Here is a 17,994-nt window from a genome sequence, read left to right as displayed (position 1 = left end):
ACATTTCCAGTCGTAGAACATCAAAATTTACACATAATTTTATTTTAATAATCTGTCAGGTTCACATTATTGACACCCATAAGGTGTTAATACTAATATATAAATTTATAAAAATACTTTTGAACAATGGGACTTTATTTGGTGATAGCAGGAGAAGGTGAGTGGCTGATATCACGATTTTTGTTGCGCCCATTTTAGAAAATCTTTTGTTTATTCTAATCAAATTAATTCATAATCTGAAAAAGTCCATAGCATTTTGTGGAATCTTGTGAGACCAGATACATTCAAGATAATGACTAGACAAATTCTGGGAAGGAATACGCAGTACCTAAAAAAATATTGAGGAAAAATATAAATGCTCCAATATGTTTCCATTCTGCTGGGCTCAGCTGACTAACCAGAGACAAGGGATAGAAAGCCTTTTCCTTACTCCATTCTGGGGAAGGTGCATCTTCGCCACTTCTTGCTGTTACCGGTTAAAACCTAGTGTCTAAGTCACCTACCTTGCTTAACTCTACTGCCTCCACTTCCGAAACGTAAACTGACTTGGCACTTACCATTCTCGCCTCATTCTTCCAGTCTTTCAACCTGTCACTTAACGTATCAATTACCTAATTTCTAAACTACGCCTACGTGTTAACTCAAAAACAGACAACACGTATATGCTAATCACCTTCCTTTACCACCACGAAGTCTCTTATAAACTCCATGGAACAAACGCAGCAGGAGAATTGTTGGGCAGGCGCAGTTTTAACGGAGTCTTGGGAGAGCCCCGAGTACGGCTTCACCTGAGCATGTCAGAGGCCTGAGAAAGTAATATTAATATGGCGGGATTCTCTCTCTCTGTCTTTGTTACAAGAAAGTTTCTTTGCCCTATTGAGACATGTCCAAACCTCATTCCGTGATTGCTGTAGTGATTGTACTTTTTGGCACTGTGAACCTGGTGGAAAGGTGGAGGATAAAGTTTTCACTGAGTGACTGAATATAGCTAGATGTGCAACACAGAAGGGTTGGTGGAAGGAATGGGTGAAAGAAAAAAACTTCGGGAAACACGCTACTGATAGCTTTAGAAGAAGAGCGGCCGTCTAGTAGACAATTACAGAACGACCACGGAACTTGAGATGAAGGCACGGAAACAGCGAAAAAAACCACAGTAGGACAATTTAGAAATCAAAGATATCCATCAGGCTCTGCCGAAGGCCTTTGAGATGTCTAGCGGAAGAGCACAGCTTTCACCGAAATCCCGGAGGGAGTAATGCTAGGATTCTAAGAGGAGTGTAAGATCATCAGAGGAACGTCCCTAGTGGAACCCATGCTACAGTATATTCAGCATACACTTTTCTTTTTTATTCAGTAGATTCTATCCCCTTGCACACACCCTGCCGCCCTCTGTACACAGAAAGCAGCATAAATCATATAACACTGGCTTTGTGATGGTCAGTACTATAACTTAAGTAAAAAGAAAAGGGCAGATAAGACAAAAACAATATATAATGAAGTATATATTTTTAATCTCTTCTACTATTTCATTTTAGTTATACAACCAATGTTTTTTTTAGAACATCACTGAGAAATGTATGCCCTCACACACATTCTGTCTGGCAGCTGGCTGCAAGAACTTCTCTCTCAGTAGCCTATATTGGGTATGTGATATTGCACTTACTTTTGTCTCTAAAATAATTTGAACTTGTTTAAAGGTTACGAACTGTGAAAACGGGACATGAATCACTCGTTCCTGATTGGCGTTTTGTGAATAATTAACTCCAAATTTCCCTCGGGTATAAACCACTACAGGCTCAGTCCAGTTCGAGCGTCATTTAGCTACATGGTTACTGTTCAACACAGTAAACTGATTCCTGATTTGCATGAAATCATGTGGTTTGTCAGTGTCGTGAAGGCAGCACTATAACGAGTGAGTGGATGATGAGGACATCTATTTGCCACAAACGTATTGTCATAAAAAAGAGCTACATTGCTTATGACAATTAAAAATTAACCCTTGGGTGCGATGACAACTTTTATGTAATATTCTTGCTAAGAGAACTTTTCAAAATGGTGAGGTCACATATACTGTACAGTAACGTTCATTATCCTCTTCACTACAAAAGGTATCCAAGTGGAATTTAAAATATGCATCTAGTACAAGCTATCAGAAATGTCTAACATTCTGTTCACGTTTGCTGTTGAAGCTCATTAATGCGGCGGAGGGCAATTAGGGGGAGTTTTTAACCAATATCCGACCCCACATCATCCCAAGCTGAATACAGTCGTCTGGCACTAGCATGAATAAAATAGGTAAGATCTATGTCGTCGTCAATATGCCAAAGAAAACTCACAGAATCCAACAATATCAACACTCTGCGACGCAGTAAGTGATCTGGGAAAAGATAAATTTGTGCACACACACACTCGAAAAGGATAAACAAAATAATTGGGTGTCATCATTAAGAATGCACAAGATAAATTTGCACACACACACACACACACACACACACACACACACACACACACACACACACACACACACACACACTCGAAAAGGATAAACAAAATAATTGGGTGTCATCATTAAGAATGCACAAGATAAATTTGCACACACACACACACACACACACACACACACACACACACACACACACACACACTCGAAAAGGATAAACAAAACAATTGGGTGTCATCATTAAGAATGCACAAGATAAATTTGCGCGCGCACACACACACACACACACACACACACACACACACACACATACTCGAAAAGGCTAAATAAAATAATTGGGTGTCATCATTAAGAATGCACAAGATAAATTTGTGCACACACACACACACACACACACACACACACACACACACACACACTCCAAAAGGCTAAATAAAATAGTTGGGTGTCATCATTAACAATGCACAAGTCTGATCACACTATAAAACATTTGTAAACCTACGTGGCAACATAACCTCAGCACAAGTAACACTAGTAATTGAAGTCCACAATCGTTCCGTGCTGGTCAGTCGTGCTGTCTTCAGGCCAGTACACATTTGTCGATGTGCTGTTGATCAAGACCTTCCACGCGTCTGGGTTCTGGGGGTCGTTGAACAAGTCTCTGGGCACCCTTTGACACATGCCGCTCCTAAAGAACCATCGGGCTATTTCAGTATGATGGCTGGGTGTGGTGGAAGTGTGGACGAGATGGCACAGCTCACAGAAACTCCCCTGAACGTAGGCCTTGAAGTACCCGCGCCATAGATGGTACCTGGGGGCAATACGAAAAGTGCAAAAATTTGATACACATACCATACAGACAGTTGTAAGGAGTTATGTTTGTGAAGAACTTGTCTGCTTCACTGAGGAGTTTGAAAGATAGGCAATAATTCTAAAAGTGAACCCATTCGGTTATTTTTAGCACATTCTTGCTACCGCCAGACGAGTATATTCAGGTGAAATGAGCAATAAGGGGAACACGAGTGAATGAAGGGTTTACTGACGGGTATATTTAACTTTTTTAGTTCCGAAATCATCTGAGCTGAGGAAAGAAGAGACTGTCGTATTGAAAGGGTTACAGTATATTTCTGGGAGAAAGAGTAATGTGAAAGTATTAATAAAAAAAAAAAGTAGGATGTAAAGCACCTGCTTAAGTCACATCAGAATATACTCAACTTATGCTGAGAATTTGGTAAAATTGAAACAGCCACATAACAGAAGTTAATTTTCAATATTTATTGTGGCAATGTCGCACGGACTTTTGCAAGGTGCACTTACTGAACACCACTACCTTACAGTAAAGTTAGTATGCTTTTAGCATCTGTTGCAAGAGGTTTCAGTGATAGTTTCAGGTCATTAAATGACAAAATAGTTTGAATTACCCTTATTAGATTACATATCATCATCATCATCATCATGAGCCGTTTGAGTATCCTCTGCAGGACCAGCCTATCCCTACCGAAGTAGGGACGATACAGCCAATGTATCTCTACCAAGTGGCTTAGACTGACTGGTAGAGATTGTATGTAGGATGAGAAGTGCTTGTAACTGTAATTGTAGTGTTGGAGTGGCTTTGGATGTGTGTGTATTCTGTGAACCAAGTGTAATCGGCCCGCGCAAGCCGACTGGGTGCAAACATACTGTACAGTATGCGACACTGGTTCAATCACAGCACCTCTTATGTCCGCCAAAGCAGTACATGGTCGGGAGAACGCTTCCAAAGTTTATTACCCTGGAGGGGCGCGAACCCTCGCTCTCCAGTGTACGAAAACACACTTTACCACTGTACCACAGAGGCTCCATTAGATTACATATAGATAGATAGATATATAGACAGATATCAGCCAAGGACTTGTTCCTTGGAAAGCGCAGTCTTAACAGAATCACCAGGGCTCGTATATACATCTTTATCTTTTTGGGCTAACGTTTCAGTACAATATCCTTGTGATTCTCTTCATAATATATATATATATATATATATATATATATATATATATATATATATATATATATATATATATATATATATATATATATATATATATATATATATAATCATCATCATCCATTTACTGTCGAACAAAGGCCTCCCCCAACCTTTTCCACAAATTCCTTAACTGTGCCAATCTCTGCCACGTTTTTCCTGCAAACTTCTCTATCTCATCTCTCCACCTCCAGTCTGACATTTTTCTGCTACGCTTACAATCTCTTGGAGTCCCGTCAGTTAGCTTCTTGCTTCATCGGGTATCCCTTCTTCATGGTACATGACCTGCCTGCCTCCATTTCCCTTTTATAACTTCTATAATGTCTGCTCTCTCACCCAAGTCGATCTTTTCCTTTCTTAAATATTTTCCCAACAATGACCATTTCATAGCAATCTAAGAGCGGATTAATAAATTTTCCATCGATTATGTCAGATTCCTGGTCTCACAATCGTGCGTCGTAGCTGGAATTACACATTCGTTCTACACTTTTCGTTTCATACATGTTGGCAAGCTACTTTTCAAGATGTATCTATTTTTACCGAAAGCTTTCCAACATGCGCCTTTTTATTTCGCTGTCATGGTATTTCGTTAGCTTTAATTTTTGTCCCAAGTCATTGTACTCATTCTGACGACACGCCATAATGTATCTGGATTAACATTAGTTTTTCTCCGAATCACCTTTCGCCCTACTATGAGACCTCCTTGATTTAGGTCATTTAACATCTCTTGCAATTTCTCTGCTGTTTCTGAGATTAGGAAAATGTCATTCGTAAATCTTAAATAGTTTAGAAAATCTCCATCTATGTTTATTCTCCCAGTCGAGCTTTCAAACTATTTCTAGGTATGCTGTAAATAATTTTCGTGAAACTGAATCTCCTTCTCAGTTTTAACCCTCTCAGGCGCAGGTGGTTTGAGTCGTTAGATTGTTTAACAACCTGTAAAGCGCACCATGACACGAATCGGGTAGAAAATCATACCAAAATATGACACATCGGCGGGAAACTTGTGTCCTTTGTTTGACACGATGTGCATCATGGTGCGTTGTACAGGATGGTATTTAATGACTCGATTGGAGACCATGCATGAAAGGTTTTAATTTTTTCCCGAGTCTTTGTGTAGTTTACCTGTTGCAGTTCCTCCTTATATATGTTTTCCAGCAGTTTTACAATGTTCTAAATTACTCCTTGTTCCCGCAATGAATTTATGTGCTCCACTGATTTCAAAAACTTTTCATTATGAACAAAAACTAAGCGCTATACCACTCATAACTTAGGATAGTGGTGGCCAAAGTCCGTGGCGTTTTCTGGTATTTATTCTTGACCAGATGGATACAGATATTCTCAGTCTGAACCCTGCCCTTGAACTGCCCCCGGCTGGTAAGGCGCTCCTCACCTTCCCACTCCCAGACCTCTGTCAGCAGAAACCCAGGCCCAATGCCACCAGACATTGCACAGTTAAGTCACCTACACATGGCTACATTACTAATATATACTGACATTAGTCTAGTTTGTAAGAAATTATTAAATCATTTGTAGAAATTTTCCCCGGTTAATTAAAAGTGTCTCCTAACACAGTGGGGACATGTACAGATAACAAGTCTAATTACATCAAAGAAGAAGTAATAAGTGAGTAAAGGATGTTTTAAAGCTAAATTCCTAATTATAGATAAGTACAACATTGGATATTATAGAATAAAAAAAGAGATGTGGTGTAATATAATTAGTTGAATTAAATAAGGAAACAGTATTTATAATGCAGTAGTACAGAAGTTAAAAGTCTTCATAAGAAAAGTACAAATAATTATGAATGAAAGAAAAACATTCGGTAGGCGAATGCTAATCGCCCGCCAGAATATGCTGTTGGCCAAGTTACAAGATACTTGCAAACCAAATCTGAAGAAAATTTGCAAAACTCTACGGAAATCAGTCACAGCATTTCACAAACAGCCAATCCATATTAAAACTAGTTGACTTTTGGCAGCCATTTTGGTGACCTTGACCGTGACCCTGAGTGCTCATTTTCGAACTCGTTCAAGATTTTGTCCTTATATTGATACCCTGAAGTTTTCCTGTTAAGCCGTTCATGAGATATAATGGGAACAGATAATCCATATTAAAGCTAAATGACCTTTGACAGCCATTTTGGTGACCTTGACCTTGACCCTGAGTGCCCATTTTCGAACTCGTCCAAGACTTTGGCCATATCTTGATACCCTGAAGGTATCATGTCAATAGCTCGAGCCGTTCATGAGATACTATGATAACATATAATCCATATTATTAGTAGTTACCTTTAGAAGCCATTTTGGTGACCTTGACCTTGATCCCGAGTGATTATTTCTGAACTCGTCCAAGATTTTGGCCATATCTTGATTTCATGTTGATAGCTCAAGCCGTTCATGAGATATAATAACACACACACACACACACACACACACACACACACACACACACACACACACACACACACACAATATCAGGCAGGCACACAGAAGCGTGCAAAAACATTATCACTCCGCCTTGGTAAAGGCTGGCAATAACTAGTTGACCTTTGGCAGCCATTTTTGTGAACATGACCTTGACCCTGAGTGCCCATTTTCGAACTCGTCCAAGATTTGGGTCATTTCTTGATACCCTGAAAGTTTCATGTTTATAGCTCAAGCCATTCATGAAACATAATGATAACAGATACTAGATATTAAAACTGCTTGACTTTAGGCAGCCATTTTTTTTACCATGAACTTAACCCGAATGCTCATTTGAGAGCTTGGCCAAGATTTTTCGCCATACCTTGATATCGGTAGCTCAAGCCATTCATGAGAAATAATGGTAACACACACACACACACACACACACACACACACACACACACACACACCAACAGAAAGACACAGACGCTGCCAAAAACATTATCGCTCCGCCTTGGTAAAGGCGGCAATACTAAGTACTATTTATAGAAACCACTAGGAAATCAAACAACATAAAAGGAAAAATTATAATAATGAGAGTATACATAGGTATGATAATATGTATTATAGTAAATTTTAATATTAAAATGAATTGATAGTAATAGTATATTTCAGTATATTACAGTATCACTTCATAACTGACGTACGCTTTGGAGGAACAGTATGAAGGGAATTTTTTCCAGTTAAATGCATTGTAACGAAGATCATATTGATACCTGGGACACTGATCATATAACAGTGGTTACACAGGAACTGCAATAGTAATATCGCATAACCACTAAATAATGTTCACACTGTTAGTTTGATGTTCCCATTTTTTTTTTTAAAGACAAATTAGTACTACCGGTATATAATAAGGGTGTAGTGTGTTGTAATTATTTTCTGATATTTGTTGTTTCGTCTATTATTATATCACTTAATATCCTTTTTCCATCATGTCAATTCCCTCCACCTGACACAATTGTCTCCTTTTCAATATCACGTTACATGTTCTGTTCACTTCAGTAATCTCATCGAGCATCGCTGGGTACGACCAGTTTCGGTGTCCTGTAGTTGCCGTACTTTTCATGTCGCAACGCTGATCTCATGCAGCTTTTTTCCATTGGTCTAACACAGCAATGAACTACACATATAGTAATAAGAAAACCGATAAAAGAAACAACGACGGGGGGAAACACAAAAACCTGATGCACCCAAGAACGATTACAGGCCAATGAGAATTCATGCATCACAAAATCACTTTCGTTGAGAAAATATAACATACATAATTTCTCGGATTTGATGGACAAGCCGTTAGAAGGAAGGTGGAAGGACACATTAATAGGCTGAAAGATTTCGTATGTGTGAGAATGAACTGCATAATGATGACGTGTAGGGTAGGCAACCACAGATTTGACTTAATAACCAATAATCAGGTGCTCTATACAAAACATTTGCACGAATCGAACGAACAGGAGCACCATGTTAGATGACACTGGCAGAGGTTGGGACACTTAAAAAGGAGTATTGGACATGATTAAGACGAGCACGGTGTACTGGAATTTTGGAGGCCAGAACGAAAGAACAGACAGATTGTTCGGAAAAACTCAGAACCGGAGCAGATTCGCAATGAGCAGCACTACTAAGGAAAATGTCAAGAAGATGGACAGAACAGAGACGGGAGGTAGGTAGAAAAGAAGAGCACTGACTGAGATCAGGTGAAGATGTAAATGCAATGGAAACATGATTGTGAGAGAGAAAGAAATATTCAAAGAAGACAGAGGCTTGTAACATGAAATTATTGAATAAGAAGAAAAAGGGACGATGAGGATGAGGTCGAACGTGAAAGATAAACGGAGTGGAATATAAACAACAATGGCACTAGGAAGGAGAGTAGCTTCAAGTAGGGAATATTACAGTTCTAAAGAGGAGAATGGAACAACTGAAGACAAGTAAAAGGTAGCGTGAGCACATTACAGCACAGAGTGGAGATCAGAAAGAGGCACTAGATCCAGTGTAACATGACCTCCAACAGCATCAACTAGAAGATGGACAAAGGCTGTGGCCTGAGTAAGAAGAAGGTCTAGGGAAAGTTGTAAGTTGTCTAAGTGCAGCATGACATACAGCAACTCAGTCACAATAATAATTATTGAAATCTGTCCCTGTAAAATGTCCGAGAAATGATTAAGCGTTTCCACTGTATCGTTGGAGTGTGCAGTGATTATCTGCAGCATAGGCTGTTGAGCCTGGGGAAACCTATTTTGAGATTCAAGGACATTGGCCAAATCAGCAAGGTCTAACTGAAGTTACAGAGGTCACGAGAAGTTGCTACATAAAACAGATCACCCAGGATTTCCCCACCAAGATCAAAAAGACCACGCTTCACACGTGAACGACCTACAGGTGTCTGGCTAGGAAAAGAGGAATTTAGATGATAAAATTTAGCGCAAACGTAATCAAGCTCTCAAGAGACGGGTAAGTAGAGAGGGGACCAGAAAATATCAGGATTGTATGTCTCCATAATGGTTGACAAAAGGGACTGTATCTTATTCAGCTGGTGTGCGAAGCGAGGCAGGGCCATGGCTACAGTGACAAGTGGCTCTGGGTCATAGTGCAGGGAGACTACATCTTCGACTACCATTACCTCGCCTCCCGGTCTGACCCAGGCTCCCCGGTTGCACGGTACCTTCGTCTTGACTCAGTTCAGACCCTATACTTATCATTGCATTGATAATCTAACAGTACCCAGCGTATCTTATACTATGTGTCCTCGGCTCTCGCTGTCAGTGTCATCAGTTGCATTTGCTCCTTTCTGGGGCCTCCACCTGCCTACTTTCCCTGTCTCGTCACCTACTGCCATTGTGCAGAACTGAGGTGTGAGTGTCCTGCATCTGTGGTGGGGTGGATTGCCATCGTCTTCTTGGTCCTTCCCTTGGCCACTGGAGGAGAATTACCTGCCTCCCACTCTCCATCACTGCCCTAGCAACCCATCCACGGGCAAAAATTACATCACTGCCCAATACCCTGCCACACCCAGACTCAGCATCATAGCCATGTCATCCAGTACAGGGGTGTGACCAGCCACAGCGTTCCATGTCACGGTTTTTCATCAACAGGCATCTCCAGTCAACTTAGCTGCTCTGCCTGGTGGGAGCAGCTATACCACTCACATATGGACACGTCAAGACTTGCGTCATTCCGATCTCTCCAATCAATGCACCCGCTCTCTTACATGGGCAGAGCTTACAGCTTCATTCTCCTCGAGGTTGTGGCAGAGTAAACTTCAACCGTCTTACCACCAACTGTTTCAGCGTTAGTGCTTGAACTTGTGATTATTTCCTGTTGCCTTCCCAGTTTGTTTAGAGATTGTCACTTTCTCTAAAGACTGTGATTAATATTATTATTCATTTCTGATTTTATTCAGTATAATACATTCTCCATTTTTATTAATCTTTTCTCCTCTCTTTCTTTATTCACTTTTCATATAATTGCCATTTTCTTTAACATAGTTTTCATTGTACGTAACTCATTTACTTCCATATGATGTTCATTGTATATAATTCATACTTCTTAATATAATATTCATTGAATATTATTCATTTGTTAATTGTAATCGTTATTGCGTATTTTTCTCTCTCTCTCCTGCTCAGACTCTCCATTTCTTCATGGCATACTTCTCTAAAGTTGACCTCTCTTCTACCCGCCAGCCAACTGTGAATGATTGTGAGGATGATGACTTCGGTGATAACAGTCGTGTAACATTGCTCCGTAACGGTAAATCTTACGCGAAATCAAATCCCACCACTGCCGCCAAATTATGCCACTTAACTTAGGAGGGTAGTGGCCAAAGTCCATTGCATTTTCTGGTTTTTATTCTTGACTAGACGGATACAGATGTGCTTAGTTTGAACACTGCCTTTGAACTGCCATCGGCTGGCAGGGCACTCCTCACCTCCCCACCCTTACACCTCTGTCAGGAGAAACCCAGGCCCAACGCCACCTAATACCGTGCAGTTAGGTCATGTAGTCACCAACGGTTGTACCTACACATGGTTACACTGCTAATATGAATTGACAGTAATCCCGTTTGTAAAAAATTATTAAATCATTTGTAACAGCATAGTGGTTAACTATATTGTGTAGTTTTCTCATTTAAATGATTTATTGTGTGTAGATGATCAGTTGTCATATGCCCACTTCGGAATCCTGCCTGTACACGGGACTGATTTCCTTGCAAATTTGTTGAATTCTATTCATTAGGACTTTAATGAAGAGTTTGAAAATAACTGGTAACAAGCTAATCGGTCGGTAGTTACTAAGTTCTTTAGACTCGTCTTTTTTGTAAAGAAAAATCACCGTTGAATTACCCCATGTTTTGGAAATCTTTTTCTTTATACAGTGAGGAAATTAGTGGGCACGCCTGTTTTTTACTTCTACTTCTGCACCCAACAGTTAATCTGCTACTGTTCTATCTTCTCCTGGGACCTTCTCTCTTGTCATAATTGTCATAGTTTTAAGAGAAATGTTTACTTCATCTGGTGTTACCTCTGGTATTTCACTTGCGTTAACTGAAAAGTCAGCTGTTTGTTCTTTTGCCTTTAATGCACAGAATTCTGTGTAAAATTGTTCAAATATCTGCATCCTATCTCTGCACTTAATTACTTCACCGTTTTTCTCTTTCAGTTATAATATTTATTGCTTTCACAGTGCTGTTTTACTTCGGACCTGTTTCAGACTTTTCGCTTTTTTTTTTGGTTTCTTTTATTTTGATCCATGTTCCTCCTCTTTTTTTTTCTTTTCTCTGTCACTTGTTCATAAGCTTATTTAATTATGCTCTTTCTATTCCCTCTTTCTTTGTTTTTACTTTCACCTCCTATCTTCTTTCACGCTCACGAGGGTCATTTTTGAGTAGTTGTTGGCTCTGGTTGTATTAGCTTTCTCTACTTCCTCCGCTGATTTTCTCAACACTTTTGTTAGTCTATCATTCAACTCATCAATGTCACACTCAGCCTAAATTATAGCCAGAAATCTGTTCATTATTTCCAACTGAAAGGCTGCTTTGTTTTTGCTTACTTTAATCGGGCATATCTTTCTATTTTTAATCAGCTTCTTTGTTTTACGTCTGACACTGAATCTGGCTGTTCAACTAACAACTGAATGACCACTTTCTATATTTACTTTTTTGATAACTGACATTTATGATCGTGTTATCTGCTATAATGCAGTCGATTTCATTCTTTCTTTCTCATTTGGGCTTCTCCAGGTCCATTTTTCTTCCTGTTCTTTTGTGAAAGAATTTGTTCATTATTCTCAAGTTATACATTTCAGCAAAATTTACCACCATTTCACCTCTGTCATTCCTTTCTCCCATCCCGAATATTCCCATACACGCGTCTCCATTTTTCGATATGCCAACTTTTGCATTGCAGTCTCCCATGATCATAGTACATCTGGTCATTTCTTCTTCCATAATCTGGGAGCTGTCATCATGGAATGTTTTAATATCTTCATCTTGCTTTGATAAGTCGGTTTTACTTTCAGGGTTTATCTTTTCCTAGTCAGATAATTACAATCCATGCTACTCTGTCGCATACCCTGCTGAATTTAAGAATGCGCTGTGCAAGATCTCTGATACTTAGAAATCCTACACCACTAACGCATTCATTTTGCCTTCCTCTGAAATAAAATAGGTGGTTGCTGTCTTGGAGCTGAATTAGTTATTCTTCTTTTCTGTAGACCTCACTCAGACTTACGATATCCCAATTAATGTTTTCTAAGGTTGTAGTCTTCTGTGAGGCTTCTTATATTGTATGTGTAGATCTTCAGTGATTTTAGTTGGTTTAATAATTATCCCGGACTCCAATTTGCTGAGACAGTGGCTACTGGCTTTCGGTGGCACACTGCCCGTAAGCACAGGCAGATGGACCTTTAGTAGACGATGATCCAACTAGAATGCCCATGAAACTATTAATAGTAGAATTCATGTTTGGTTAGAGAGATTGCGGCAAATAATCTCACTTCCTTACCATATAGTTTCTGGTGAGATGTAACTTTTGTGCCATTAATCAGTGCAGCCCTATACACCTAGAGAGTGACCCATGGTCCACGCTGTGTAAGACTGTTCCTCATCTACAGTATGCTCTATATTATCTAATGTAATTCAGCCAAACCTCACACTGGTTAAAGCAAAACACCGGATATTGCAAACTACCCCCCATCAGCTCTATATTCAGCATTAACTGGATAATGCATCAGTCCATCTGAAACCTATGTCCTAAAAGCTTTTGCATAAGTAGATGAAAATTAAGCATAAAAAAGAATAACATAATGATACAGTATAGTACTACAGCAATACAGTGCCGGTTGGCCACCGTTTATGAGCAGGTTGATACACCTCAACGCAGGAAATTGAATAGGACCACTGGTTACGTCCTGCTTCGTCTCAGCATATTACACTATGTTGCCAGATATTGCTTTAGCCAAGCCGGCAGTATTGGATATTGTGTTCGGTCAGATACTGCGACACTGGATAATTGAGTATCTGCAAGGCCTTCCCCTACCCACCACTCAGGAACATGCTAGGCAATGATGTGATCCTGCCTCTGGATATATATATTTATATATATATATATATATATATATATATATATATATATATATATATATGCAGAGACTTCACTTCACCGTGAAGATATGTATGCAAACTAACCACGGGAGAAATGAAAGGAGCGACAGTGAGTACTTTCGTATATTACATCTTCAGACAGAGTGAGTCAGAAACGTAAAGGGTAGAGGTCTTTTATGCACACCCGCAGCAGGTAGTGGCTGATATCCTGTGCTTCTGGTCCAACAGTCTTCCCATTGATGAATTTCTCCTGCAATTAAATTCGTTAGTTCCATCGATTAAATTTACTCATGAGATGGAAATGGATAATGAATTGCCATTTTTGGATGTAAAAGTCATCAGGGACCAAAATGTTTTGAAGACTAAGGTATATAGAAAACTTACAAATATTATGTCATATGTTCATTACTATTCAAACCATCATATTAATGTAAAAAGATCTGTGTTCATATCCATGTACCTAAGAGTATATAGAATTTCAGACCCAGAATTTTTAGATGATGAACTAAAAATGATTCAGAGTATTGGAAAGAAGCTAAAATATCCACAAAGTATACTAACTCAGTGCCACAATACAGCCAAGAAACGATTCCTTGAAGGGAAAACTAATAAGCCAGATCGCCAGAATATTCAAAGAACCCTTGTCCTCCCCTTCCATGAAAATTTTCCTGATGTTGTTCGCATACTGAGGAAACTCAGTGTACAAGTAGTATTCAAATATGAGAACACCATAAAAAAAAAAAAAAAACTCATCAAGAACAGCCCTTTCAGTAATTCAGGCGTTTACAAAATCCCGTGTAAAAGCTGTAACAAATTTTACATAGGACAATCTGGAAAAGATTTGGAAACTAGAATCTCACAACATAAATACATTGTAAGAACAACCCAACAGAGCAGTGGTTTATTTCAGCACAAAGCATCCAGTGATCACCATATTGACTGGACAGGCTCCAAGATTCTAGCAAGATCAAAAAGCTTAGATGAAAGAAATGTAATAGAATCTTGTCTAATTTCTGGCACATATGAAAAGAATGTAAACATGACCTATGGTCATTTTAAGTGTGATAAATTGTTAACTGAATTAATTTTAAAGCAGTATCCCCCAGACTAACACGTGATTATTCCCTGTCATCTCCTTGTGGTGTAGTCACACCTGTGTGGGACACACCAAGCATTAATCCTCTTGGTCTTAAGTTAAGCAGCAGTATTTATCCCCTCCTCTCTCTCCCCTCTCCCCTTCCCCCTCCCTCCCACTCCCCTTTCCTCCCATCCTAGTCCCTCCTCCTTTGTCACGTGCATTTTTTAGATTCAGGTCATCCTTTGTTGTGTTCCACTCCCTGCTCCAGGTGACCCTAAGTTAATCCGCAGGTAAAAATTCAGGTCATCCATTGTTCTGTGTGCCACTACCTGCTGCGGGTGTTCATAAAAGACCTCTACCCTTTATGTTTCTGTCTCACTCTGTCTGAAGATGTAATATACGAAAGTACTCACTGTCGCTCCTTTCATTTCTCTTGTGGTTAGTTTGCATGCATATATATATATATATATATATATATATATATATATATATATATATATATATATATATATATATATATATATATGGAAGTGAAAAAGTATATATATATTGTTACGGAACAGAGAAAGATAATGTACACTTTAAGTGAGAATACTAAAAAAATCACTACTGTCCCGTAAAGTTCCAGGTTCAAAACAAAAGAGTTAGGTAAAATTACAAGTTAAAGTTTAATGCACAAACTAACAACAAAACATTCAGAACTCATAAGGATAATGTAATGGCAAATAAACAGGTTAAATATATGGTTAACTGCAATAGCCCCTACTAACACGAAATTAGCAAGAGTAAATTTATCTAAGTCAGCCCTGATAAAATGAGATACCAGATAATACTCAGTGAATGCCAGATAAATTATTACAGATACAAACTATTATCAAAAATGACTGACATAAAACCCAACATTAATCACAAACACTTCACTAGGCCTAAGAATTAACCTTATGCTACACAGTAGAAGAAAAAATACAACAGTTATACTCAAATTACACACAGCTGCTAGATGTTTGGAGATTTCTTGAGCACTCACAATAATAATAACTGTACAGGGGAGGACAGAGATGTGAACAAAATGAGGAGCAGATCTACGTGGCAGTGATGCAGAGACTGAGCTCATTATATAGGGGCCGGCAGAGCTTGATACAACTTGTAAGAAGGACGCGCAAATGAAGCCATGAGGACAAAGAGTTGACAATCCTCGTCTGAACTCCAGAAATGACGACTTACTCTACTATAATGGTAGAAGGGGGGGACTGAGGCAGAACACGCTCGTGATCAAACATGCAGCAACTGTGCGTTAAAATTACACAAAGGATGATGAAATCATAGGCTATGTAACACCTCCCCACAAAGAAAAAAGAAATTTACAAAGGAAATTTCTTATTACTCTAAAACAATCTGTACATGCCATTACAGAACATGCAAATGTCCTTCCTAATGTTACAAAACATGAGATCTCCCTAGCACGCTCAGTCACAGGTACTTGCCAGTATCCCTTTAACAAATCAAACTTACTTATGTACCTAGCCTTTCCGATCTTGTCTATGCAATCTTCCACGCGAGGGAGAGGGTAAGTGTCTGTTTTGGTTATCTGATTAACACGTCTGTAGTCGATGCAAAGCCGCTGTGACCCACCTGGCTTAGGGACTAGAGTGACAGGAGAACTCCACTCGCTCTGACAGGGCTCAATCATCTTGTGGTCCAACAGGCAGCCAAGCCCCCTCCGGATGAGAGGAACTTTCACCGGGTTCACACGGCAAGGAGGCAATCTAATTGGCTTTGCGTCTCCAACATCGACACCACGCATCAACACAGTGGCTCTTCTCGGAGTAGCACGGAACACCTGCGGGCACCCCTGCAGCAATGCCGAAAACTCCTGCCTTTCCCTGGGAGGTAGATGAGAAAGCTCAGTCTGGAGATCACTCATGATATCAGGACTCTTCCCCAAACCACCACCCAGGCCCACACTGCATGGGAGAGCTTCACTTGCAGACTCGGGTGAAACAGCTACAGTGCAGACTGGATCATTCTCGTCCCGCCCGTGATATAACTCTAGCATGCTGATGTGACACAGTTGCTTGCTCTTTCTATGATCTGGTGTGGCGATGACATAGTTGACATCACTGAGTTTCTTCTCCACGAAATAAGGGCCACTAAACTTGGCTTGAAGAGGTTGCCCATGAATTGGTAGCAGAATCAAAACCTGATCTCCTGGCTGAAAGTGGCGTAACCTGGACTTCTTATCATACCAAGTCTTCATCTTCTCCTGAGCAGCTCCTAAATTCTCTCTCGCCAGCTGTAAAGCAGTGGACAGCCGTTCTTTGAACTTCATCACATACTCCAGCAGGTTGACGTCATCTTCCTCCGACAGCCAGCATTCCTTGAGTAACTTAAGGGGTCCTCTTACTTCATGGCCAAACAGTAGTTCAAAAGGTGAGAAGCCCAGTGATTCATTTGGAGATTCTCTTGCAGCAAACACAACGAATGGAAGACCTTTATCCCAGTCTTTCTGATGTTCCAAACAGTATTTCTTGAGCATCGATTTGAGTGTTTGATGATATCTCTCCAACGCTCCTTGGGTCTGGGGATGGTAAGCTGAAGACGTGATCTGGGTGATGCCCAACTCTTTCAGAGACTGCTTGAAAACGTTTGACATGAAATTACTTCCCCGGTCTGACTGTACCTCCTTGGGCAGACCAAACTTTGTGAAGAACCCTAGCATTTCCTTAACCACGTTCTTTGCTGAGATATTTCTAAGTGGAATGGCTTCAGGATAACGAGCAGCCACATCAATCAGGGTCAACACATAAGAAAATCCTGAAGAAGTCTTAGGAAGAGGGCCCACAATATCCACCAACACACGGGTGAAAGGCGCCTCAAAAGGAGGAATGGGAACTAGAGGTGCAACCCCCTCGGTCTGATTACACTTCCCCACAACTTGACAGGTGTGACAAAACTTACAATACCAGGAAACATCCCTGAAGACACCTGGCCAGTAGAAGTGTTTCAAAATGCGTGCCACAGTCTTCCTCACTCCAAGGTGTCCCGACAAACTGGTATCATGAGCCACACGAATGATATCCTGCCTGCAAACACGAGGGATGACAACTTGATGTACAACCTCCCATTCACAGTCGGCTGATGCTGTTGGGGGTCTCCACTTCCTCATAAGTACTCCTGACTTTACATAATAACAAGTAGAAGCACCGGCTGACTATTCTTCACTGTAAGCAGAGTTAGCTAGACCTTTCAACTCAGGGTCAGCAACCTGCAACTCAACCAACTCTTGACAAGACAAATTATCAACACTACGGGGCACTGCCTCATCTGGTGAGTGGTCCAAATTAGCAAGAAAGGTGTCAGCTAGGATAACATCATCATCAT

At 40.0% G+C, this 17,994-nt stretch overlaps 1 protein-coding gene across 1 annotated transcript in view; it reads right to left on the bottom strand.

Annotated features, from left to right (window-relative positions):
- Nucleotides 1-2,971: 2,971 nt before the first annotated feature.
- The window catches only part of LOC145405311 (alpha-(1,3)-fucosyltransferase C-like), a 114,554-nt gene continuing 99,531 nt past the window's right edge, over nucleotides 2,972-17,994 (bottom strand). The window contains exon 6 of the mRNA XM_080276732.1: nucleotides 2,972-3,251. Within this exon, the coding sequence (XP_080132858.1) occupies nucleotides 2,972-3,251 (280 nt within the window). The remainder of the gene's footprint in view (nucleotides 3,252-17,994) is intronic.

The sequence above is a fragment of the Coenobita brevimanus genome, chromosome 66 (genome assembly GCF_032717465.1).
Source record: "Coenobita brevimanus isolate Jiangsu-jjx chromosome 66, ASM3271746v2, whole genome shotgun sequence".
Taxonomy (NCBI): Eukaryota; Metazoa; Arthropoda; class Malacostraca; order Decapoda; family Coenobitidae; genus Coenobita; species Coenobita brevimanus.
Note: the sequence above shows the minus strand (reverse complement) of the source record. Positions and strands in the feature narration are given on the sequence as shown.